The sequence below is a fragment of the Nicotiana sylvestris genome, chromosome 10 (genome assembly GCF_000393655.2).
Source record: "Nicotiana sylvestris chromosome 10, ASM39365v2, whole genome shotgun sequence".
In the NCBI taxonomy this organism is placed as follows: Eukaryota; Viridiplantae; Streptophyta; class Magnoliopsida; order Solanales; family Solanaceae; genus Nicotiana; species Nicotiana sylvestris.
Window position 1 is genome coordinate 11257425 of NC_091066.1, and position 27454 is coordinate 11284878.

At 38.4% G+C, this 27454-nt stretch overlaps 2 protein-coding genes across 2 annotated transcripts; both read right to left on the reverse strand.

Moving 5' to 3' along the window:
- Positions 1-5711: 5711 nt before the first annotated feature.
- LOC104224730 (PLASMODESMATA CALLOSE-BINDING PROTEIN 3-like) lies at positions 5712-8149 on the reverse strand. The gene is made up of 3 exons (XM_009776419.2): positions 7625-8149; positions 6918-6951; positions 5712-6030 (listed from the first exon to the last, which is right to left on the reverse strand). The coding sequence occupies exons 1-3, from the start codon at positions 7941-7943 to the stop codon at positions 5799-5801; spliced, it is 585 nt and encodes a 194-aa protein (XP_009774721.1). The 5' UTR covers positions 7944-8149; the 3' UTR covers positions 5712-5798.
- A 13570-nt stretch (positions 8150-21719) lies between these two features.
- LOC104224731 (O-fucosyltransferase 16-like) lies at positions 21720-27229 on the reverse strand. The gene is made up of 10 exons (XM_009776421.2): positions 26956-27229; positions 26457-26507; positions 26265-26358; positions 26038-26114; positions 25607-25695; positions 25278-25461; positions 24575-24756; positions 24026-24128; positions 22778-23109; positions 21720-22538 (listed from the first exon to the last, which is right to left on the reverse strand). The coding sequence occupies exons 1-10, from the start codon at positions 27121-27123 to the stop codon at positions 22208-22210; spliced, it is 1611 nt and encodes a 536-aa protein (XP_009774723.1). The 5' UTR covers positions 27124-27229; the 3' UTR covers positions 21720-22207.
- Positions 27230-27454: the final 225 nt, after the last annotated feature.

Sequence of the window (27454 nt, forward strand, 5' to 3'; positions counted from 1 at the left end):
GTTGACTTGAGTACGAAGATCATAAAGAATTTGAAGAATTGCAATGTAGTCCAAAACTCGTGATTTGTGGCTACAAAATTCTGAATTGTTGTATTTGTGTCAACACAAATTATCATCGGGATCATTTAATTTAAGGACTAATTATGCATGAAGTATATATGATATTGGTTAATCTAGCCTTTAAGTTAACAGTCCTTCAAATATTCACGTATCCTACATATATAACTACTTTAATCACTATCAGTTGGTATTGTTTACAGCTAATCATTTGCTTCCAATGCATTATGTCTTAGCTAAAACATTGATTTCTAGAGTTTTATGTTTTCTGAGACTATTTTTCTTCATATGATTTTAGGCGTAAAAAAAGATCTAGATTAAGTTAAAAGGGAAACTTACACAAATGTACCAAATAAATCTCAACTTACCAACCTCTAGCCATTAGTCATAGACTTACTAAAACTAGCCAACAAAAATTGAAAAATCAAATAATAGGGTTCTTTCTCTCAAAGAATCACATGCAAAAATCATCTTCCATATTTTTAAGCGTGATTAACAACACTAGATACAAGACGGAAAGGAAATTTCATGGATGACGTAGCAAATAAGGTGATGAAATACAAAAATATATATAATATTCCAAAAATCTAAACAAAAAAGGAACTTTTTCAATGGGTATAGTTGAAATTCATTGAAAATATATAGATAAGTCAATATACAAAATTTGAGGAAGATTGGAGGTGATTTGGACTGATTTTGTATCAAAATTCGTAATTAAATCGAGTTCAAAAAAGTCTTCTGCGACACATGTATCACGCATGTATCTCACACACAGGTATACATGGATATAGATGTGATACATGATTGATACAAATATGATACATATGTGATAGACAAATGATACATAGGGTGATACACATATCAATTTTTTTATGTTCAGTTTTTACTTCGAATTTTCAATTCAAACCACCTCAAAACTTTACCAAATCATCCCAAAATTGAGATTCAAGCTCCTTAAGTTGTGCCCAATCTATTCTAGTAGCACCCACTCAAAACAAAGTAAAAATTTGATATTTTCTTGCTACAAATAGCTTATTGGCTAATATTAGTAATATTTTATCAATTGGTCAATTTTTGTAATGAGCTACTTATAAATGGACATAGCTGGTAATTTCCCTAAGTTAAATTATGTATGAGGCATTTGCACAAATGGCCTTTAGAGATCAGCATTTAACCAATGTCCTTGTCACGCCTCCTTTTTTACACCCCGAGGGTATATAAGGGAGTTTTTCCAATTAAAGTGACATTATTCGAAATGAGATTATTTATTTATCAGAGTTGCCACTTGAAATAAATTATGGTGTCCTAAGTCACCGCTTTATTTTAAATCCCAAATCGAGGAAATTTCGACTTTCCTTTTTGAAGTCTGCGAACCAGAAATTCTAGATAAGGAATTCTGTTAACCTGGGAAAAGGTGTTAGGCATTCCTGGGTTCCGTGGATCTAGCACGGTCGCTTAGCAATTTATACTTGGCCTAGTTGTTTAACTACTCATTTTTATAACCTATGTGCATTTACCTTTTTAACCGCTTTTAATCACTTGATTTATTCATAATTAAAGAATTGAATTACGCGTACGTGTACTCTTTTCTTTTGGCGCGTCAAAAATCATGTCACGCGAACGTGTCCACAATTAATAACGCTTTGTTTATTTATTTAAGAAGAGTTTGGTTGAAGTTGTGGGAACGCAAACCTCGAGTCTTTTAAGAATTTAATTTGCAATTATATTACACGAACATATATATAATCGCAATACTAATCTAAATCGAGCCTAAAGCAAACTACGATGGTTTGAATTAATAAGAAATTTGCGAGGGCCATGGAAAATTTAATAATGGCACACCTCGAATTATCGGGTTCCTAAGTTTAGTTTTGAGGGCCATGAATTGTACATTTGGCTAATATGACACATCTCAAACCACTATTAAGAGTCTAATTAATTAAGAAAGATTTAAAAAGCATTCTAATTATTTTAGGCTAATGTTCCAACTTAACTTAATAATTAATGGGTTTGTACTAAGGAAATCGAGACTATGGCTAAAGACTTGGGCTGGCAGCTGGCCCAATAATCCAATATAGACTGTCATGCTATAATATGGAAGAGGACTGGGCCTTCATGAAGCCCATGATGCATACAAAATCGGTGAAGGGGTATTGGGCATAACTGGGCTAAAGCTGACAACCCAGTTTCGTGATTCATTACTAACACCTGAAGCAGACTGTATCTTTCATGAAAGCTAGAATTTGAGCAAGGACTGACAATCTTTAAACAAGTGCAAACACATTTTCTGAGACTAACATACGTTATACAATGAAAATAAACTTCCTAATGTAACAACAGCTCGTTTAATAAATTGTTCATCATTTAACATCACAAGTTTAAGGATCACAGCTCATGCATACTCTGATTCAAACCAGCACCTTTAAATAAAATCATATAACATCGAGCTTTTCCAAATAAAACAAAATGTAAAGATTAAGCTAAATCCGAAAATTCTCAGGTCGGAAATCAAGTTCAGAATCCATTTGAAAGTCATTTTAAATTCAAGGTGCTCATACATGAGCAAAACAAACTAAATGCCAAATGCTGAAATAGTTGGACCATGTTTCAGGCCATGAGTAAGCAACCCAAAAAAAAAAACAATTAATGAAAACAAAGCCTAGATCAAATTTGCTAAAACAAACAACATGAATGACCTAATATGATGAGCACTTAACCTATAGCTATGGGAAGGATCCCCAAAACAGTCAGACTCACAAATCGAACTAGAAGGTCACAGTCCTCACTTTATACATATTATCCCTAAACTTGAGAGCACTCTTAAATCAAACAACATTCAAACAAAAAACCAAATCCAGCACTTAAGACCAAATGTAATATCAGGGAATGAAATATATAAAGTAAGCTAGATTAGAAGAATCATGAATAAAATATGACAAATTCGAGCAATAATCAACAACAGGGGACTAATATTTGTCATTTTCTTCAACTTGGGTTACATGTCTCCACACAAAAAGCTTAAACAAGCTTCATTTACAGTCATAGTTCAAAAAGAGTACCTGAAAATTAAAAGGGAACCAAAGGGAATGAAGAGTTAGCAACAGCAGCAACAGAATCAGCCTAACAACCAGCAATAGAACAGTACCCAAACAACAACTCAAACCAAACTTTTAAACCCAAACTCGAGCCATTTTTCACCCAGATGCACGATTTTGGAAATTTTCAGAAGTTCTAAACTAACAAAGGGATTCAAAGAACCAAAAATCAATACCAATTTGAGCAATTTTCAATATTTTTGGCATTTGAAAAGAACTCAGTTGCTTATGAAATTTCAGTATTTTCTAGTCTTTTAAGTGTTTTTTAGTCTCTAAAACTCTAAAATCTGACTTGAAAGTGAAGCAATTACCCTTTTATATTGAAGTTTTAGGGCATCAGAATGAGTTCAGGCTTTTGCCCTTTACTCCTTTTTCAATTTTCGTTTTTGCTATTCAATCCCTAATTTAAAAATCAGCTTTTCAAAACAGCCCCAAACCCACCTTCCAGGAAGCTTCCCAAGTCAGTTACAAATGATTCATTTACCTAAATTCCCTAAACTACCCTTTAAACCCCTGCTATTTACTTCAGTAAACCAAACCTTCAACCAAATTGCCCAAAAGTCTTTGGGCTACTGCACTAGTAGGTTCTAGAGGCCTTTGGGCTCCTGAACCCTTGAAGCCCAAATTGTGATCCAAAAGACCACATGCCACAAATAGGTAAGCCCAAAATTCTGCCATTCCGGCATCAAGAAAGAAAAGAAATCTAACGGAGCAAAACAAAAGGAAAAATGAAAGCGAGACAACAAGCAAACATAAAATCAAAAGTACTGAAGAAAATGTTAATTACACTAATATGCTGATAATAATTAATATAACCTAAATCTAAACATGCAACAGAGATCGACTCGAACTAACAAAAGAAAGAGAAGGAAATAAGAAGAAACAGAAATATGTGACTTAAAATGCATACGAAAATGAACAGAAAAGATAAGAGATAAAAGGAACGAAAACAGAAGAAGATGAGCATGGGAATAAACAAAACAGAAATGATAAAAAGCAACGAAATACCTAGCTTAGTCAAACGGGAAAATGGCTTGAACAGACTTCTAGTGCTTTCCGATTTGAGGCGAAAAGGAGTGTTAGTCGATTTGTTCTTGTGAGAACAAACGTCTAGCACTCATTTTGGCCAAAATCGACTTTGAAAGTTAGAGAACAACGAAACCAGACCTTTTAATGAGGAATCGAAGGCGGGAATGGGTCTAGGTTCTATTTTAAGATCTGAAATTAAGGAAAACGGAGAGGATTTAGGGGAAATTGATGGTGACTTAGTGTTAGAGGGATTATGGGGAGAGTGTGGTGTTAATTTGGGGTTGATTGGAGTTCTATCGCCGGTAAAAATGGCGGAAATTCCTCAGGGCGATGCTGGTTCGATGATGGAGATGGTGTTTGAGGGAGATGAGAGACAGGATCAGTACAAAGTACTAGGTTAAATGAAGGGATTTCAGACAATTTTAAAGGGAATTGGGGAAATAACTTGGGGCCATTGGATCAAATGGAATGGAGGGTTCAGATTGGATCTCAGGGTTGAAAACTCATGACGACGTCGTTTGGTCGTTTGAATGAGCGGACCGGGTTGGGATAATTTGGGCCAGCTTGGACGGGTTTTTGGGGGAATCAATTGGGCTGATGGAAGTTTAATTAAAAATGGCCCAAACCAGACTTCTCTTTCAATTCCTTTTCTTTTCTTTTAATTTTAAAATTCTTTTTCTTTTCAAATTAAAAATAAAAACCTAAATTAATTCTTAAAACTAAATTAAACTACCAAATTATATTAGTTACTCAACATAATATTTACAATAATTAATTAAATCCTAAATTTAAAGAAAAAAAATTATAAAGTTCAGAATCAAAGAGTTAAAATGCAAAAAGAATTATTTTTTTTTGTGATTTTTTCATATTTTATAAACAACTAATTTACTAATTAATAAAATTAAGCCCTAAATGCAATGCAATGTATTATTTTTTTTGTATTTTTCATGAATTTAACAAAAATTAAGCATGCACAAAAAAATACAAATAATCAGAAAAATTCTACAATAATTTCTAAAATAACATATAATTAAAAAAATAATTTAATTCTTTGGAATTCTGTAGGAGTAATTCATGTGGGGTAAAAATCACGTGCTCACAGTCCTAAAAACGGCCATATGGTACAAATAGTCTCTTATGTATACAAAAACAAGCTCGGTATAAAATTTGGTAGAACTAACATCAGGTAGCCATTCTAAATGCCTGCTATTCAGGAATTAGCCAGTGCATCCTGAATTTCAATTTTTTAGTTTAATTTTTCTTGTCCTAAAGTTAAGATTTTTAGTTTAAAATTTTAGGATAAAATAAATGAGTGCACCCCATAAAATATGTCCAAAAACCAATGTCATTTGGAAGAGACGATGTTTAACTTTTGTCATTGTTTAAGGAATTGAAGCAAGCTAATTATTTGAAACACGCACTTCTTTGAAGCGCATGGTTTCACTCATGAAATGATAATTAATTCCTTGTTTTACACTGTTTCATTGCTTTGAGCAGCGAAGCGATATTTTAATTTTGATGACACTAGTCTTTAAAATCCAAAAATAAAGCTTTCAAATTGTTATTAAACTGCACTAAGTTAAGTCTTCATTCTAGGACCAAGAATGCCTACAAATGTTAAAAAATATGAAGGAAGAGAAGCATCAAATGCCCCGGAACTAAGCTTGCCATCGTCCAAAATTTGGGAGAAGTTGCTTTAGAATCTTGAGAGTTGGGAATATCCGATCCATTACCGTACACGGCGTTTATATTTGTTGGTGGTGGTGGATACAAAACTGGGATGGTCGAGATTTCTCCACTTGTGTTATTGCGGCCTCCCGCTTCGGGAGGAATCAGCCCACCAGCAGCCCTAATAAAAAATTCACAATCCAAGGCATTGCGCTTGAGATATATACAAGGAGTAGCAAATTAATGTTTGACAAGGCTATATAGAGACAATCATATCCATAGAAATTAAAATTCAAGTCTAAATAACGACAATATTCTGAACATTAATTTTAACTTCTTTTACGCTAGCTAACGGTTTAAACGAAATTCGTTTATACTTTCAGATTACCTAAAAAGTTGTTATGTACGGGTAAACCATTCATAATAAGTTGCACTAGCAACCTCAAAAGTCAGACAAGAATTATATGATGCTATAACAAGTTAAATTACACTTATTTTTACAGTGTTGGTGTATATAAATTAAATCGTAATATAAATAAAAACAAGAATTAAAAAGAAAGACAACCTAAGAACAGCAGGAACATCACCAATACAGTCCCAGTCATGCACACTAAGAAAGCACTATATAAAAGGAAGAAAGATAAAAGTTTGCTCATGCTGTTCTACTTTTTTTTAAAAGAAAAGTAGCATTATTTAGGGAGCTAAAGTGGAAGAAAAAGTACTTTTTTTTAAGGAAACAAATGTTTTTCCTATTGTCTTCTTTCTTCATATTTATCGGTGTATTATATACCTCTTTTTCCCTTTAAATTTTGAACACCAATATGTTATATGTATATTCAAAAATTCAATTCACCAAAAAAAAAAGGAAAGAAAAGAAAACATAAAGCGTACAACAACAACAAATCCTGTAAATTTCCACATGTAAGGTCTGAAAAGGATAGATCGTACTACAACTGAAACACAACTTTGAAAAGAAAACGTAGTAGAAAATCATGAATGGTAAAAACAACACAGAAAAAAGATGGAAAATAAATGATTAATAAAGCAAGTTTAATTAAAACAACATACCTTGGAGAAGCTGGGTAAACACAAGATCCATAGCCTAAGAAAATACAGAATAAATCACAACTCAGCCCATTAATGCCTATGTTCTAGCTATTTTGTATAGATTTTAACTTTTATATAATATAGTAAGAGAACTTTAATTCTATGAAATTACCCTAAAACTAATAATAGGAATAATATTTACTCGTACTCAGTATTTACATGCATCAAACTAAATAGCGAAACCTTTATCAGTTATAAATTAAAATGACAATACAATCCCTTAACCATGGTTAAATACATTCATTTGTTTCCTGTAAATATCAGATGCGATAAGTTTTTACACTGTTCATAATAGGTGGAACTAGTTATATAAGAAAAGGCAGATAATTAACCAACTATCACATATCAAACTATACTGAAAGTGTAAAATTATTTTCACTATCGGTGCATATGATCAATTAAACTATATCCTTGTGCATAAGAGATGAAACAACAACAACAAACTCAATATATTCCCCAAGTAGGGTACGCAGATCTTAGAACTAACTTGTAAAAGTAAAAATGCAGTTTTCTATAGACCCTCGACTAAAGAAAAGATAAAAAAGGAAGCACTGACTACAGCAAGATACGATGATAAGGAAACCGAAGCGAAAGGAACATGTAGTAATAAAGATCTAAGTATAAGAAAATGCATGAACTTGTGCATAAGAGATGGAGAAAGAAATTACTTGGATCGGTTTTGGCAATAGTAGCAGTGCCAGAAAATCCACAAGAGCCAGGGGCTTCATTTTTCCTCTGATAGAAACTATTATAAGCATAAGAAGCATGATTTTGAATAGTATTTGGGAGATAACAAAGGCCAGAAGATTGAATAGGTACACAATCAGCACCATAGCTACAAGCATAATCTAAACCTCTTTGTAAAGCTTGTGCACTTGCATCACTTCTAACAACACACCATGTTGCTTCTACTGTCACAATAATAATATTTAGGCTGCAAAATATGACTACAAATATGGATAATATTGATGGTGTTTCCATGAACATATATACAGTGACGGATCCAACCACGGGTTCAAGATTTAGAGTTTACGGTCGATAAAATGTTTCTGACCTAGAGATAAGAGTTAGATATACATTTCAGAATCCGTACTCTTAACTTAACACTCACAACTTTTAAATTCTGAAATTTGGTAAAGAAAGAAAGAGAGGAAAAAAAAGAGAGGAATGATTTACAATTGTGGACAAAGCAGACTGAGAATTAAGTGGAATGGAGATATATATTGTGTTCTTTATTTATTTTCCTTTCCTGTTTATGTAATTTTCTTTTTATCTTTTATGGGTGTTGTGCGTTGTGTCATCTGTTTCTTTTTATCTTTTCAAATTTGCTTTTCTGCGTTGGGAGTTTGAACCTTTAGGAGCTTTTACTTTCCAATAAGATTATACACATACTACTAAAGTAATATGATAGATTTATATATTTTAATAAGTAAATATGACATGATATTGTAACAGTTTATACTGCCTTGCATATAAGCTAAACTCTTATAATATACTGTAAACATAGAACGTACAATTAAATCTCTATAGCAATATTATTTAGTATGATATTTTTAGATTTTTATAGTGAATGACCGTTATACATCTAAAATAACATTTGAATTTTAAATATTTTGTAGTTGTTATAGATAAAAATTATGAAAAAAATATTTTTTCCTTTTTTAATGTTCCATATAAAAGATAAAAAAAATATTTAAAATCTCAAAAGATATACATATTTCACTAATTAAATATTAGAAAAAGTTAATATATTATTAATAAATTTATAACTGAATGTACAAGGATTTAAACTCTAAGGTACACATTTTAAAGCAACTAAAATTAAATTCTTCGAATCTTAAATATTATAAAAGATGAAAACTTTGTCCTACATGTACAAAGATTTAAACTCTAAGGTACACATAGTGAATGACTGTTATATAAATGTACAACTATTTGACTAAAAAGATAATGGGATCTTTTCGAACAAATCAATTAAAGAAAATGAAGGGTAAATCTTAGCTAAGTATAATAATCTCTAGAACAAAAGATATACGAGATGAATACAAAGGATAATATTTCTTGACCTTCTCAAGAATGATCGAACAATACTGATATTAATCGTTTTGTAAGCAAGTGTTTACAACAAGTGTTCTTAGTTGGAAAAATGCAGAAGCAGACCCTTACAAGGTTGTCTTTACGCAATATATATAAGAGACAAACCCCTTCTAAGCCCTAAAAGATAAATCATAGGGAATATTCGAAAGAATATTCCTAATGCCCCCTAATGGACCTACACTACTGCAAATGTCGTACAATCTCTTGTTCGCTCGACGGTCGTCCCTTGCAAGATGTCAAGCTACGAGGATCTCATCGCTTGTCGTACTCATCAATAGTCGTGGTCATCCAAATTTGGACCCATACAGTTAGTCCCTCCGCTTGTCGAGGTTGCAACTTGGTGCGTCCTGGATAAGCGGATACCACTCGCTCTTATGGAGAAATTTAATCTTACAAGGCGTTACGGCTTGTCCAATAATGGGCAGTCAGCGTGCTCAGCAAGACACCGTATAGTGTATTTTATTGGGAAATAACGTCATCTCCACGTGCGTCATCATATGCATCTTTTCGAGACAGGGGTTGAGGGCTTGTCGCTTCGATTTCGGTGCCACTCTGCAACCTTCCGCTTCGATTCTGGCGCCACCCAATCCTATAAATAGGTGGAGGATTTGTTTTTTCAAAAACTCTTGGCCATTTCATTTCTGGTCATCCTTTCTCATTCCTCCCGAGTTTGTTCTAACAACCTTCTGCCTCTTCTTCTCCCATTCTTCGTTCACAACCTTCTCTAGTATTTTAGCACCTTTTTCATCGAAGAAATGCCAAGAACACATCAATCTTGTGAGGGGGTTTCTGAGGCCACCCTATTGTCTATGGCGCTCCCCTCTGGCGGTGAAGATATGATGGTGGAGGAGGGAGATAGTTTTCCCACCGCGGAGGAGTTGCTGCCGAGACACCCCATGTCTCGAAGCGACTTCCTCAAGGATCGTCCTCCTACTCCTTCCCCCGTGCTCTCTGAAACGGAACAAGTTCACATTGATGCTCTCCATATAAAGTATAACATCCCCGCTCATGTTGATATGGTTCCAGCGAGAAGGGACTTCGTGGAAGTCCATAGGCCTGGGTACTATGCTTTTTATGAGTACCCTTTTGTGATTGGTCATTCTTTCCCCCTCCTTCCGTTAGTGGAAGAGTTCTCTAGATTCTATCAAGTTTTTCCGGCGCAACTTTCACCATACACACTTAAGATACTCATGCTGTTGACAAAGTATACGGAGTTGGCGGGATGCGAGGTTACTATCTACCACCTCTTGCACCTGTTCTAGCCCAGCTTCCACAGGGGCACTATGGTGCATTTGAAGCACCGTGAAAAAAATGGGCCGGTGGTTGGGACTGACGATCGAGCAAGTCGCAAGTTTTGGCATAAATACTTCTTTGTCAAAACTGAACACATTGTTTTTGACCCCGCCAGGTTCCCGGAATGGTGGAACGAGACTCGTAAGTGTCGCCACTTATTTTACTCTTTCTTTTCCTCTTCATTCATTATAGGGTTTGTTTGCTTCTCGTTTGCAGCTATAGGGCGTCCACCCCGCCCTATTGTGGGTATAAGGGATTAGGTATCCCATCTGTTGCCCCATGCAGAAGAGACCCGAGATTGGGCCACCTTCGTAAAACGTTACGGCCCAAGAGTTTTATCTGGTAAATATTTTACCCTATATAACTTCGTTGGTTATACACTGTCATCTATTGATTCGACTCTTCATGACGGCAAGTAGATGAGCTTCCAGGCGGAAGGCCTTAGTCCCTGCATTCCGACAGGTTGTCGCTGTTACCGGAATGCAGTTTACTTTGACTGAATCTGTTCGAGGGGGTGGTCCTCAGCCGATTCAAATGGAAGGTTCCTCTTGGGATATGGTCATGAGAGAGGAGGCTTCTTCCGTACTGACCCTTCACCTCTTGGACGAATCCTCTAACGAGGATGAGTTATTACTAAGAAAAAGGAGGAGAGTGGAGCTCGGGAAGGACGTGGTCGTGGATGTTGGTAGAAGTAGGGTGGGTGCATCATAGACGGCACCTGTGCCCACATTTATGGTCGACGCCATATTAGCGGGGAGATCTCCTATAACGGAAGGGGTTTACCTAGGAGCCGGCTCCGTGCACTCTGCTGAGGGTGACACGTGATCCAACGTTAGAGGAGGCCTACACATTAAAGGCGAAGGCTCAGGTTTAGATATCGACCCAGAGGACGTTCGTGAGTTTGTAGGGCACCATACTTATGTGGAGGTCAGAGTGGAAGGGTCTGATCGTCATATAGTTGTCCTAAGAGACTATAACCTGTTATCGAACTGCGATCAAGTGGCGTCTGCTTTATCCCCTCTGTGTGTTGGCCCCGAAAGTGAGGTGCTTAGAGTTATGAGTGACATGGAGTTGTCTCAGAACGTTGCCGGCATGGCCTTGCGGGTAGGTGTCTTTCTTTTCCTTTTCGTCGTTGGGTCTGCGTAATTATTGTCGACTTGTCGTTTTGTCTTAACTTCTTTCTTCTTATGCTTGACCCTTATCATGGAGACCGAGCGCGAGCGCCGGGAAAGTAAAAGGACGGCCATCTATGGGAAAATATCTTCCAAATATCAACAATATCGCACTAAGCATCATGCAATGGCCGACATTTAAAATCAAGACCCTGATTTTCAACTGTTCCGTGAGGGACTTAAACAAAGGGAAGACCAACTGGCGCACAAGGTCGATGAGCTGAGGGAGCAAGATGAGGAACTTATGAAGGTCGTCGCCCGCAACAGTGAACTTGAGGCCTCCCTTAGGGTGAAGGAAGATGAGCTTGAGTTAAGTAGAGGGGTGATGGCTGAGAATGTCGACTTGTAAGCAAAGGTGTCCAGTTTGACCGCTGAATTGGGTATGAAGGCGGTGGAGATTGATGGGCTTAAGGGTGAGTTGAGTGTTAGTGCCGATAAGTTGGCGACTGCTATTTCTAAAACGGCGGCCTTGGAAAATACCCTCCGTGTCTGTAGGTCGGAGCTGACCAAGGATAAGGAGGCATCTGAGTTTAAGGTAGTAGGTCTTGAGAGACGTGTTAAGGAGTTGGAGGCGGAGCTATCTGTACTAAACAGACAAGTGGCATCGTTGAGAGCTGAGGACGCGAGTCGACGCTCGTAACCTTTTACGTCTCGTGCCTTGGCTGACCCTGTCGTGCCTCGTCGTTTATATGAGTTGTAGGTTCATGCTGAGGCCCGACTCGATGTGTACAAGGCTTTTCATACTGACAGGAGGGCATCTGAAGTAGAACTCCAGGGTGTGCGTGCAGAAGCTCGTGTAGCTCGAGAGGCATACAGATATGACCCACTTACACCCTATGGGGATGATATAAACTCTGATGATGCGAATCGTCTTGCCTCTGACTCTTGGTATGAAGATGCGTATTCTGCCGAGGATGATGTGTAATTTTTGGTTTGTACACATTTTTTGCTTCAGGGTTTTTGTAAGGGCATGTTTGAGCATGTTGTAAAGATAGATGCTAGTAATATTTTGTTGTAATGAAGAAATCATTTTGTCGATTTGGTGATAATCTTTGTAATTTTTATGACATCCCGGATACTTGTCGATTTGTTGAGCCGAATTTGCTTTGGGTGAGGTCGGGCCCTTTTCTTTTTGGTGATAGCCTTAGCCTTTGGGATGCTACTATCGAGTTGGCGTCGAGGTGGTATCCCGTCGTAGTTCGAGTGAAGGTGAACTCATTTTTCGTCGATGGCCTTAGCCATTGGGATGTTACCTTCAAACTGGCATCGAAGTGGGATCCCATCATAGTTCGAGTGAAGTCAAACTCGTTTTTTGTCGATGGCCTTAGCATTGGGATGTTACCTTTGAACTAGCGTCAAAGTAGGATCCCGTCATAATTCGAGTGAAGTCGAACTCATTTTTCGTCGATGGCCTTAGCCATTGGGATATTACCTTCGAACTGGCATCGAAGTAGGATCCCGTCGTAGTTCGAGTGAAGTCGAACTCATTTTTCATCGATGGACTTAGCTATTGGGATATTACCTTCGAACGAGCATCAAAGTAGGATCCTGTCGTAGTTCGAGTGAAGTCAAACTCATTTTTCTTCGATGGCCTTTGCCATTGGGATGTTACCTTCGAACTGGCATGGAAGTAGGATCCCGTCGTAGTTCGAGTGAAGTCGAACTCATTTTTCGTTGATGGCCTTAGCTATTGGGATGTTACCTTTGAACTGGCATCGAAGTAGGATCCCATCATAGTTTGAGTGAAGTCGAACTCGTTTTTCGTCGATGGCATTGGGATGTTACCTTCGAACTGGCATTGAAGTAGGATCCTGTCGTAGTTCGAGTGAAGTCAAACTCATTTTTCGTCGATGGCCTTAGCCATTGGGATGTTACCTTCAAACTGGCGTCGAAGTAGGATCCCAGTAGTTCGAGTGAAGTCGAACTCGTTTTTCATCGATAGCCTTAGCCATTGGAATGTTACCTTCGAACTGACGTCGAAGTAGGATCCCGTCGTAGTTCAAGTGAAGCCGAACTCGTTTTTCGTCGATGGACTTACCATTGGGATGTTACCTTCGAACTGGCGTCGAAGTAGGATCCCGTCATAGTTCGAGTGAAGTCAAACTCGTTTTTCGTCGATGGCCTTAGCCATTGGGATGTACGTTCATACATTGGAGATTTGATTATATTCCTGTAGGAGATATATGTCGACTTTGTACATACAATGGAGATTTGATTATATTCCTGTAGAAGATACATGTCGACTTTGTACAAATAATGGAGATTTGATTATCTATATCCAGTCCCTTCATTACTTGGCCTGGAGATTACGTCGACGGGCGGGATAATGAACAATACTTCGGACCCCGAGACATCTCCCTCGCTGCCTCATTAAAAAACTCACTGAGAAAACCCGAATGGGACAAAACCCGAATGAGGGAAAAAGAGTACGACTTAGGTGGCTCCTCCTTTTAGAAGTGGAAGTATTTGAGATGGGCGACATTCCAATTGTTTTGAAGTAGTTTTCCTTCCATTGTCTCTAACTGGAATGCTCCTTTGTTTAATGCCGCCGTGATTTTGTATGGCCCATCCCAATTTGTTCCCATTTTTCCCTTATTAGGGTCTTTGACTGCTTGTGTTTTAGCTTTGAGGACGTAGTCTCCGTCCTTGAGTGGTCGTACTTTGGCCTTCTTGTTATAGTACCTTTATGCTTGTTGCTTTTGGGATACCATTCTTATGTGGGCTATATTTCTTCGTTCTTCGACTTCATCCAGATCTTGTAGCCTACTTTCGTCGTTGCTTGGTCCACTTTCGTTGGAGTACCTCAAGCTAGGTTCTCCGACTTCGACGGGTATAACCGCGTCAGTCCTATAGACTAATGAATATGGCGTCTCGCCTGTTCTAGTTTTTGGCGTAGTGCGGTATGCCCATAGTACTTCTGGCAGCAATTCAGGCCATAGCCCTTTAGCATCCTCGAGCTTCATTTTCAATATATTCAGTATCACTTTATTGGAGGATTCAACTTGGCCGTTACTGGCGGGATGGTATGGTGTGGAGAGTATTCGCTTGATATGCCATTTTTCGAAAAACTCGGTCGTTTTCTTTCCGACAAACTGAGGTCCGTTGTCACAGCTGATTTCTTTGGGTATGCCGAAGCGGCATATTATATTTTTCCATATGAACGCAATAATTTCTTACTCACGTATTTGAGTGTATGCACCTGCTTCCACCCATTTAGAAAAATAGTCAGTTAAAACCAAAAGAAAATGTACCTTACCTCATCCTACCGGGAGGGGTCTAACAATATCCATCCCCCACTTTATGAATGGCCATGGCGAAGTGACGGAATACAGGAGTTCTTTTGCTTGGTATATCATATGGGAATACTTTTGACACTGTTCACACTTCCTGACGTAATTCGCAGCTTCTTTTTTCATGGTAGGCTAGTAGTATCTGGTACGGATGAGGTATCAGATAAGGGCGCAGTTTCCTGTATGGGATCCGCAGTGCACCTCGTGTACTTCTTCTAGTACTCGCCTTGTTTGATTTGGCCCAAGACACTTGGCTAGGGGGCCGCCGAACGTTCTCTTATAAAGATCACAGTTTATGAGGTTGTATCTGGCTGCCTTTATTCGAAGCTTTTTGGCTTCTTTCTTATCTTGTGGGAGCGTTCCATCATGCAAATATGTTATGATACGGTTGCGCCAGTCCCAAGTTAGGTTTACAGAATGTACCTCGACCTGGTCTATCGAGGAATGGAGAAGGGTTACCACATTTTCCTTGTGGATATTTCTGGTGGCTGCCGCTAGCTTGGCGAGACCATCCGCTTCGGTATTCTGCGCCCTGGGTATCTGGTTGAGGAGGTATTCATCGAATTCTAGCAGCATCTTGTGGATTTCTGACTGGTACTTTTGTAGTCTCTGTTTTTTGATTTGGAAAGTCCCAGTGACTTGGTTCACCACGAGTTGAGAGTCGCAATGGAGGACGAGTCGTCGAGCGCCACATTTGAGGGCTAATTTCAATCCTGCAATCACAACTTCATCCTCGGCCTCGTTGCTAGTCTTCTCGGGGCATCGTATGGACTGGCAAATTACTTCGCCCATAGGAACCTCAAGGACGAGTCCCAGTCCTGATCCCGATGTATTAGATGCGCTGTTGGTATAGAGGACCCAGAGGTTGGAATGTGTGGAAGTGCGGAGCGCCTCCTACTCTACTTTATTAAATATTTCAGCGCTAAAATCGGCTACGAAGTCAGCGAGCATGTGCGACTTTATAGCAATTCGCGATTCATATGTTATATCGTGCTCACTTAATTCTATGGCCCATTTGGCCAACCTACCCGATATCTCAAGTTTGTGTAGGTTGCCCCTGAGGGGGAAGGTTGTCACCACCTTTATGGGGTGACGTTGAAAATATGGTCTAAGCTTTCATGAAGCTACGACTAATGCCAGAGCTTGTTTCTCAAGGTGAGGGTACCTTGTTTCGGCATCAATTAAGGTTTTGCTGATATAGTAAATCGGAGATTGCGTACCTTTGTTTTCGCGGACCAAAGCTGCACTTACCGCGACTTCGGAGATAGCTAGGTACACTAGGAGGCATTCGCCCGGGTCTGCCTTGACGAGTAGTGGAGGCGAGGACAGATACGCTTTCAGTTTTCTCAAGGTGTCGACGCATTCTGAATTCTACTATAGCCTGTGGTCTTTCCTTAGTACATTGAAGAATTTATGGCATATGCTTGATGATCGTGAAATGAACCTCGACAGGGCGGCTATTCGTCCTGTTAATTTTTGCACCTGCTTCTTGCTGGTTAATGTCTCTGGTATTTCTTCGATGGCCCTGATCTGATTCGAGTTGACTTCGATACCCCTTTGTAACACCAGAAAACCAAGGAACTTTCCTGAGGTTACGCCGAAGGCGCATTTTTTGGGATTTAGTTTCATTCTGTATCGCCTAAATATCTCGAAGGCTTCCTTCAGATGACCAATGTGATCCTCTTTCTTTTTTAACTTCACTAGCATGTCGTCGATGTAAACCTCCATAGTCTTACCGAGTTTTTCTTTGAACATCTTGGTGACTAACCTTTGATACATCATCCTTGCATTCTTGAGTCTGAATGACATGACTTTGTAGCAGCCCGTTCCTTGGTGAGTGATGAAAGTAGTCTTTTCTTGGTCTTATTCAGCCATTAGAATTTGGTTGTAACCAGAATAAACGTCTAAGAAGTGTAGTAGTTCGTGTCCCACCGTTGCATCGATGAGCTGGTCGATATGTGGTAATGGAAAGGAATCTTTCGGGCATGCTTTGTTCAGGTCGGTGAAGTCGACACACATCCGCCATTTCCCGTTCTTCTTTTTTACCATGACCACATTGGCGACCCACTGAGGATATTTCGATTCTCGGATGAAACCGTTAGCGAGCAACTTATCAACTTCTTTGCTGACCGCCTCATTGATGGCGGCATTGAATTTTCTCCTCATTTGCCGTACTAGCGGGTATAGAGGGTCGACATTCAACCTGTGTGTACCGATGTCCCTTGGATTCTCGGCATCTGAATGGGAAAAGGCAAACAAATCGGCATTGTTAGTTAAGAACTCATGGAACTTACCTGGTTCTGAGAGGTTGTGTCCGACATAAGACTTTTTTGTGTTGTCGGTGTTGTCCAGTTGAACGGGGTCGAGGTCTTCTACAGTTGCCTTGCAGGCTTCTACGACATCCGGGTCTTTGATAGCCTCTATTTGTATGTCGGGTTTGGTTCCCGATATGGTTGATTGCTATGCTTCTGCACTTGCCCCTTTTAGTAGTTGGGTGTGTGTGCAGTCTTGGGCGATTCGGTAGCATTCCTGGGCAGTGCGTTGCTCGCCCCGAATGCTGAATATCCCCCATGGTTTAGGAAATTTGATTACTTGGTAGAAACTTGACGGGACAACTCGCATGTCGTGTATCCACGGACGCCCTATGATGGCATTGTAGGTTGTTTCCTGGTTCATGACGTGGAGCGTCGTTTCTAGGGTGAATCCTCATGCCAGAACGGGTAGCACTATCTCTCCAGAGGTTCCTTCCACTTCATTATTAAAACCCGTTAGTGTTATGTAATATGGTACTATCTTATCCTCGAGTCACATCTATATGAGGACTCATATGTGAATAATACACGTGCCACTTCCGTCATCTACCATTATTCTTTTTACATCGGTATCCGCGATACGTAAAATTATAACCAAAGCATCATAGTGAAGAAAAGACAAACCGTTGGTATCCGACTTATCAAAGATGATACTATCTTCGAGGTCGTCATACCATTCATGGGCGACTGTCCGCTTGAGTTTGTGTGTGGTGGTGAATTTCACATGGTTGATCATCGTATCGTCACCGCCGCCAATGATTATTTGTATGGTACGAGCTAGTGATGGTGGTTTTGGAGGTCCCTGAGGTTGATCGCGTCCGCGAGCGAAGTTAGCCCGTCCTCGGTCGCTCAGAAGTTCTTTCAGGTATCCCTGATTTAGCATTCTTACCACTTCCTGTCGCATACCTATGCAATCTTTGGTCTTGTGTCCTCTTTCCTGGTGGAATTCACACAGAACGTTCGACCTCCTAGTGCTCGGATCAGATTTTATTTTTTGCGGCCACTACACCTTTGTGCCGAGCTTTTCTAGCATATACACTATTTTTGAAGGAGAAACACATAAGTTATGAGTAGATAATAGTGTAGGCATACCTCTTTCATTTCGAGGTGGCGCGGTATGTCGAGGCGTGACGTCTGCATGTTGTGGAGGAGGTGGATTGGATGTTCGGATATAGGGTTGATGCCTTTCTCGATTGAAACAGGATAGTTGGTCACTTCGACCATCGTTGCGGCGATCTTTCCTTGTTTTGGTTTGGACCGATGTTAGCCGTTGGATCGGGCTATTTAGGTCATCCTCGTCTGCCCTTAGTTCGGCACAATAGGCATTATGGATTTCTTCCCACATGGTGGGAGGGTACTTCATGAGTCTACTAGCAGCTTTTTGGTTGCTTTTGACCTATTTCTGTTAAACCCACTTTGGAAGGCCGCTACCTCCATCCCTTCTGATACATTTGGTAGGCTCATTCTTACTCTGTTGAATCGGGCTAGGAAATCCCGAAGTCCCTCGCCTGTTGTCTGCCTGACGGCGAAGATGTCATTTACCCTGGCCTCTACCTTTTTCGCTCCCGCGTGAGCGGTAACAAATTTATCTGCCATTTCTTCGAACTTTGATATCGATCGTGCTGGTAGTTGGGAATACCATGTCAGCGCTCCCCCTGTCAGGGTTTTGCTGAACTTTTTTAGCAGCACCGATGACACCTGTTCTTTCGATAGATCATTGCCTTTTACTGCAGTGACGTAATGGATTAAGTGATCTTCCGGGTCCATGGTGCCATCATATATTTTCAAATATGGTGGCATTTTAAAGGTTTTTGGAATAGAGTGGGGAGCTGCCCCTTCACTGTATGGCTGTTCGACAAATCGACCTATGTCACATTTTGGTAGCAGCTTCGGAACGCCTGGTATTTTATCGACCCTTTCCTGATGCTCCTTCATCTGATTGCGGAGCGTTTTGTTCTCGTTCTCCATCTCCTCCATTTTCTTTAAGATGGCCGCAAGTGCATCATTACCTGCATCATTGATAGTATGAGTGTTACCTATGCGTGGAGTTTCTGGCTCATCGGCGATAGTTGCGGGTATTGTGCCTCCGATATCCCTTTGAGTGGGTTTGTCGAGTATGTTGCTAAAGGTGTTTGTCAACCACTTTTATAATAGTCTTTTCATAGCCGGTGGTGTTTCTCCTGTTGCGGATGTTGAGGTTTCCCTCTCGCGCGTGACAGTCACACCTTTGTGCGGGAGGGGTGAGATATCTCCTTCAGGTGTAGCACTTGACATTGCATTTTCATTGTCTTCCCTGTCGGCTTCGTTGAGGGAGTCCAGAAGGTTGTTCGTGACACCTACTATTGCCTTTAATCTTGCTTCTCCCTTTCCTACCATTGTCGGTCTTTGCGAGACTAAGGAGAGATTATTTCTTTCAAAGATCTAGACGAAACTAAAATCTCAGCTATAGAAATCCCCACAGACGGCGCCAAATTGTTTGACTAAAATGGGATCTTTTCGAACAAATCAATTAAAGAAAATGAAGGGATAAATATTAGCTAAATATAATAATCTCTAGAACAAAAGATATACGAGATGAATACAAAGGATAATATCTCTTGACCTTCTCAAGAATGATCGAACAATACTGATATTAATCGTTTTGTAAGCAAGTGTTTACAACAAGTGTTCTTAGTTAGAAAAATGCAGAAGCAGCTCCTTACAAGGTTGTCTTTACGCAATATACATAAGGGACAAACCCCTTCTAAGCCCTAAAAGACAAATCATAGGGAATATTCGAAAGATTATTCCTAATGCCCCTAATGGACCTACACTACTGCATAGGTCATACAGTCTCTTGTTCGACGGTCGTCCCTTGCAGGATGTCAAGCTACGAGGATCTCGTCGCTTGTCGTACTCAACAGTCGTGGTCGTCCAAATTTGGATCCATACAACTACAAATTAACATTGCATTTTTTATTTTATTACCATGTTTTTTTTTATCATTTAAAAAAAAATTAAATGGCCTGGATATCTAACGTGTGTTTGGTTTTGAGTTAGATAAAATAAATTATTTTATATATTAGCGTTGGCCTATATTACATCATTTATTCAAAATTCAATAAAAATTGATTGCACTTTCTGCTTTGACAATCATAGTTAAAGTCGTTTAAATAATTGAAACTTTTTTTACAAATCCGTACACGCTAATCTTGGAGACGTGACTTTGCCCCAATTAGCTAAGACATAAAATATTGTTCTGATAAAAGTATTCTATGTATTATATTATAGAATATTTCGTAAAAGCAGAATTCGTATTTTATTAAGCATAAACTTGATATATACAGTCGTAGAGTAAGGTGAAAAGCGGCATCGCGATATTACACGATGATGATAGTCACTAAAAATAATTTTTTACGTGGTAGAGCATATTGTATTAATAATGTAGTACTTTTAGAACAAGTGGTTGTTTGGCAGGGGAACAAGTTATCCCGGAATTATAATGATGAGAATATAATACGAAAATTAAATATAATATTGATGGAATTATTTAGTGAATATAATTTAAAAGAATTAACCCAAATAGTTTATTTGAAGATGTTTGGTTCATTGGACTAAAAATGAAATATACGGGGTATATATAAATATGAGTTTGTTATATATTAGATAAGTTGAGATAAACTTTTATTTCTAATTTTAATTTTGGATTGTTTAAAAGACTTTGGGAAAGAACCTTGGAGAATAATGTCTTTGTTATTTTAGTGTTTATTTCAGGATTAATTAATCTCGAGATTATTATCCCACCTCCAATGTAGGATGAAATATTATCCAATTGTGAGATTTAATTAATACGGAGGTTGCTAATCCCAAATACAAAATTCAATCAAATACGAGATAAAATGTTCGTACATTTAATCCCGAGATTATTACCCTATATTCACGTGTCAAACGACCACTACGTTTAATGACTTTTTACATCCCGTTGACCCATTTCGCCTTTACTTTCCGACCACATGTCATACCAATACAATAATAAAAGTATTAGAATATTTTTATCAGAACAACATATTATGACGATGTCTCCAAGACTTTTAACGACTTTCACTATGATTTTGAAAGCAGAACCAATCAAGTTGTTAAACTTGTTCTTTAATGAAGTCAAAAATATTTAAAAATGTCGAAATAAGACAAAATTGATTTAAATACCTAATATATTACTCCCTCCAGTTCACAATTTACTTTTTCATTTTGGTTCAAAATAAGTGTCCAGTTAGGTAATCAAGAAAAAATTCAATTTGTTTTTACTCTTTTACCCTTATGTGCATATCCCTAAAAAGTTTTCTCACTCCTCACTATAACTATGTGACCAATATTTAATAAGGGTAGTTTAGTCATACTAGGTATTTTTGTATAGGATTTAGCATTTTTTTAATGGGCGTGCTAAAAAAAAGTGGTCACTTATTATGAACCGGAGAAAGTAGAAAGAATGTAATAAACGAATAGTAGCAATGTAGCATAAAGTATAGGACCACCAAATGATATGGTGCACTGGATGAGACTGCTTTTTCCCTTAACCAGAGTTCTCGGGTTCGAGCTCTGGGTATGAAAAAAATTCTTGGTAGAGAGCGCTTACCTCTGAATGGGGTCCTACCCGGTGCGAATCCGGATATAGTCGGACTCCAATGCTCATCCACTCACAACATTTGCCAATTCAAGTGGATTTCGACACGTATTATAGATATAGACATATGAAAAATCATCAAAAACGTAACAAATATGAAACTCTGAAACCATAATTTCAAAAGTAGATTGAGTTCCGTGGTAAGAAGCTAAAGGTTGAACCCGTCTGGATCTGCCTCAGCAGCAGTTGGTTTTTAACAATCAGCGATATTCCAGTAGCTGAAACAAATGACTGTTGGAGCTTCTTCAAATCCTAATCATTCTGAATTCAAGGCCCGCAATATAGTCATGCCAAGGCTTCAGAAGCCAACCAAACTGCGGCCAAAGCATGTTTCAAAATTGCACTTGTTGAAGATCTGATCAAGGCTCAAAAGAATGGTGTATGTAAAGCAAAAGTACTCTCTTGAAAAGCTCTTGTCGATACTTTCTCAATCTGAAAGCAACATGTCCAACTCCGGATTCTCCGATATGTCAGTGTCATAGTCATTACTTGTTACCTTAGGCGAAGTTTCAAGTCGAGAGGTACTATGCGAAATCTCTACTGTAGCATTATCTACTTTCTCGCATATGCATGAAGATGGATTTTCATGAAACACACCCCAGCTTGGCCCAACCTCCTTTGGCTCCCCCATGAAACCTCTCTGATATTTACCAACTCTATATACAAATTCCTTCTCTGTCATGTAATTTCTGTTTAAAAACAAGCGATATAGTTTCCTACCATTCGGGCGAATGGTAGGCTTATGACCAAAATATCTCCTGTAACCAAAAGCAAAAAAGCATATTCGTCAGCCTTCAGAATACATATTAAAGGGCAGTCCGGTGCAGTAAGCTCCCTCTATGTGCGGGGTTCGGGAAAGGGCCGGACCACAAGGGTCTATTGTACGCAGCCTTACCCTGCATTTCTGTAAGAAGCTGTTTCCACGGCTTGAACCCGTGACTTTCCAGAGTACCAATTGCACAACAAAGTTGAAATATCAGAAAGGGAAGCGGCAGACCTTCTCCCTGCTAAAATTTTCGCCATGTTTCCGTGGTTGTTAGTGACAAATACATCACTTTCATCACAAACTATGAAGTCAAGAGCGGCCATTCTAGACGAAAACGCAGAAAATGGTTCTAACTCATCCTTGGTGGCAAGGGTGTCCTTTGTGTGGAAGTTTGGAAAGAGGGCTTTCAATGGAGTTAATGTCTCTTCTCCTCCGTATATTTCACCGGATGCTACATATATATGAACATCTTCGCCATATCCAAGTGATCTCAGCATCAAGCCGACTTCTTCAGGAGTTAGAGGGCATCTTCCATGCCTCCTTGCCTTATCTGGGTCACTGTCCTGAAAGTATATTTGACATAGAGTTCACGTATCACATTGTATGAAAGTAGGGCTAAAAATAGGCTCGTAGCGTAAAAACATGTTCTTTACACTGCAAACTGTATGTATCTGTATGTGTGTGTATATACAAAGACAAGGATGACTAAAATCAGTGTACTACCCCAGACTATGTAGCATAGCCGCTTCACACATCAAAAACAGGCTTAACACTATACAAGGGGCTAACGCGCAATGGCTTTCTCTGATAGAGGCTTGCTTCTTCAAGTTCAAGTCCCGCTTGCTCCTTTTCCTTTTGATAGGAGTCGGTGGTTGCAGCTTGCTCGCTGTCCGCTTAATGAGCTTTGACTGCCCGGCCCCAATCTCTAATCTTAAGTAAAGTGAAGTCAAATCAACGAAGTAAACAGCCCAACCTCTTCGTTTGAAGCTTTGACAGGAAGCTTCTACTCGTTGAAGCTTTGTTTCCCTTAATTCCAAAATATAACAATCCCGTTGTGTTGGACTCTTCTCTTTCTGATAGGTAGTTCCCTCTTTGTACACAATTGAAAATCTGAACCAAAAGTGCATTTTTCTTTCTTTCTGATAAAGAAAGATATGAACCTAAAATTGCAGCCCCGGGCATAGGTTCAACAGTAAAGAAAGTAGAGCCCAGGATGTGTGGCAAGTGCACATCACAAGCTCGAACCATGCTGGTATTTAAGTGGAAGGAAGGTAGAGGGACAGGCACATATCCCCCGCGTTTCTAACTTGTTTGCAAACCAGAGATGGGCTAACTACAGGGGATTTAAACTATCCAAAGAAGAGAGAACCAAAATTCAGATATAGATAGGCAAAACTTCAGTGCATAAATGAAACAATCAAATATTTGAAGCTCACAGTTACGACGATTATGATTGGACTCTGATACATGGGTACTTACATGTAAAGTTTTCCACTTCTTCCGTATCTTCCCCAGTTCTCTCCTCTCCTTATCTCCCCCTCCATAGTAGCATCCTGAGAATGCAAGCATATCGGGTTCAAACCTGTTAATGGAAGTATATGCACCATCAGCACACTATTTCTTCTTCTAATATTAGTTAAAACATCCATCAAAAGTTAACATGTCAGCAATATAAGAGAATAAAGCAAGGAATAAAAATAAATTGTCGTAATCAAAATGATATGGTGCTTCTTATCGACATTCCTAGCCACAATTCTCATGTATGATAAAATGTTCCTGCAATCTTAATCATAACTTATACCCAAGAATCCATACACCATAATCTTGGCTATGTAAACTATTTAACTTCCTGAAGAGGCAATAGACAAACTAAATAGCAGAAGTCTGAGCACAACACTTATAGTAAACATAAGGAAATCAAACAGGACAAAGGAAAAGTGGAAAATAAAGGGAAAAAACCATAACATTAACAACAATCAAATACTAACTGTATGTGACATAAATGAGAAAATTAAATAAAAGACTAACCTTAGGTGAAGAGCGATAAAATGGCTGCTCCTCATCCTCATTCGCTGGACCAATTTCTCACCCATTCGAAGTATAGGGTCAGCAAATTTCAATGAATGATAATTAACTCTGCATCTAAGCTTTTGCAAATCTGTATCCAGCTTATTTGCAAGTCGATAGTCAAACTTGGTGATCTGTACAGCCTGTTACAGAAGCAGATGCTATATAGGTATAGAAATATCAGCATTCAAACATATCTTATATACAGCATAGAGATATCCGCATCCAGGATGATTTATACAGTTGAAGAATGAATTTCCTAATTTGGCAGTTTATCTACGTCTGAAAACCAAATTCGAAAACTAAATTGAAGATGAGTAAACTTGATTCAAGTTGAGTTGTTAACAGACCAGTTAACCTGATTCAACTAAGCAACAATAATCTTCTCAACCTCTAACCTACAGAGATATAAAGAATAAAAGTGGATATTTGGAAACGACTGTCTTTTAATGGGAAGTTTTCTCATGCATCTAGTAGTATTCTCACTTGACGATGAGCTTATACTCGCATCCAAGCTATTCCACCAAATGTTTCAATATATTTTACTATATCATGAATCAATGATTGATATTCACAAGTGTCTTGGAAAAGATTATGCGTTTGGATGATATTTGTATTGAAGTTGAGAAAAGAATATTTGAAGTTAATGTATTGATATACTCACATGTTTCTTGTTAAGTACAGGCAATACACGGTTTATATAGCAACGGTCAGTGCACTTTCTAGGAACTCGCATTCGATAAGGTGACCAGATCTGTCCTCTTCTGAGTGGTAGTTCCTTTACAATTGAAACATCTTTTGCTAGATATTTTATAAACCAATCAACATCGAAAATATCAGAGAAGCCGCTGCAAGGAAAAGGCATAGTTCACTTTGCAGTTACTAGTAAGATCACCAGCTCTAAAATTTACACAGTCAATAAGCTAAAAGATGATTAGAAGTAACTAACATAAAAAGAAAAAGTAAAGTAGAGTGTCATTTTCAGCTTCTCACCTTGAGTCTTTCCAGTAAGAACTCTTGTCCAGCTTCGGAACAACAAGAGTAGCATTTAAAATGCGAGCAGCAACAACAGCATCAGTTATCTGCCATTGAGATGAGAGAGTTTACACCATTAAAATACAGAACCCTTTTACATTCCGTTTAATCATTGTTTTTCGATGTGAGAAGAAGTTTAACTATGCAGTAGTTAATGGCAGGAATGCTATACAAACTGTTACACATTACAAAAGGCATACACATGTGTCATTTTTCAAGGAAATATTATCTCTCTTTCTGGTGAAAATAGAAGAGTCAATTGTTAAAAATGTACAAATATTTCCAACCATAGACTCATAAGTTATGGTTTATGCAATTCCTCTAGGATGAGTTTGATAAACAGCAATCAGATTTCTTATTGAAAGCAAGTGCAAATCACGTTTGCTTACCCCGGTTCTTTGTTGGTTAAGACCTCCGCTTGTTACAATCGACAAGTAACGATTTGGATGAGTGATGTCCTGTGCTTCTGCAAATTTTACAATGACTCTAATTAAGAAATCGTAGAGTAAAATGAGATTACCAAAAATACAGTACAGATTAGTTTCTTCCAAAAGCTAAAGCAATACAACAATAACGTAAATTCTACTAATTGAAAGAGGGATGGAGTTTTACGCACTTAGGAATTCGTTGCTAGCATTACTGCATCCATAAAAGAACTTGGAATTTCTGGAACTCCAGATATCCCGATCGGATACTCCTCCTGATCCGGCCTTGATCTCAAGAATCAATCAACACAAAAGTTTAGAAAGCTTAAATACAATCAATAAATAGAAACTTAGTAGAGAAAACTAGAAGACAGGAAATTAACCGGAACATGAGATTGAGAATCTTCAATCTCATTATCAGCATCATTGTCTCCCTGCAAATACAAAATTACAATCAAATTAATACTTCAAAAACGCGCGCTCACACAGCTCTCTCGACCATTCCATCAGATACATGCTATGCCAAAAAATCTACTGAGAAAATAGACATGCATTACATATGTATAATCGTATGGGAAGCTATCTCGACTATTCCATCAGATACCATGCATTATATGTGTGAGTGCGCGTGTATATATATGTATACGCATATATATCAGCTATCTCGGCTATTCCATCAGATACAAAAATTCTACCGAGAAAATTAATGGACATGCATTATATGTGTGTATATATATATACAAATATAATATATAGAGCTATCTCGGCTATTCCATCAAATACCTGCTATCGTGGAAATTCTAGAAAGAAAATGGAAATGCAATAACAGGTCGAATAATATAAATAATATAGGGAGAAACTAGAGTGAGTTGAATGGCATACAGAGGAACGGCGACGGGGAAGATGAAAAAGACGATTGCCATTTGGAGAAGGAGCGAGAATGGAGAGGAAAAAGATAAATATGAGAAGAAAACCAAAGGCAGCAGAGATGGCCGGGATTAGCCACCGTCTACGGCTATAATGGTGGTGGCGCCGCCGAGAGAAGGCCATGGGAACGGTGGTGAAAGAAGGAAGTTTTGATTCTCCTCCAGTTTGCCTTAATTTGCCGATGAAGATGAGAGGGAGTTGGGCAACACGTAAATCTCTAGACTGCTTATACGAGTGTCATCGCACGTACTACATTACCAAAAAAAATTAAACTATACTATATTACATATCATGCTTGAGTAATAAAATAGAGCAAAAATATACATTAATAACTACTATAAAAACCAACTATACAATTAATTTTTTTTTAGTTGTTCAAAAAAAAAATGTCATAGTACTTATTTATACATAATTTAACTTTAAATTTTCTATTTTAATTACCTTAATGATATGA

Excerpts from the sequence above, each read along its gene's own strand:
- LOC104224730 (XM_009776419.2), bottom strand. The coding sequence starts at position 7,943 with ATGTTCATGGAAACACCATCAATATTATCCATATTTGTAGTCATATTT. Across the intron at positions 6,952-7,624 it reads TATTGCCAAAACCGATCCAA|GCTATGGATCTTGTGTTTAC; the intron begins GTAATTTCTTTC and ends GTATTTTCTTAG. Across the intron at positions 6,031-6,917 it reads GTTTACCCAGCTTCTCCAAG|GGCTGCTGGTGGGCTGATTC; the intron begins GTATGTTGTTTT and ends ATTTTTTATTAG.
- LOC104224731 (XM_009776421.2), bottom strand. The coding sequence starts at position 27,123 with ATGGCCTTCTCTCGGCGGCGCCACCACCATTATAGCCGTAGACGGTGG. Across the intron at positions 26,359-26,456 it reads ATTCTCAATCTCATGTTCCG|GCCGGATCAGGAGGAGTATC; the intron begins GTTAATTTCCTG and ends CTTGAGATCAAG. Across the intron at positions 25,462-25,606 it reads TCTTACTGGAAAGACTCAAG|CGGCTTCTCTGATATTTTCG; the intron begins GTGAGAAGCTGA and ends TTTTCCTTGCAG.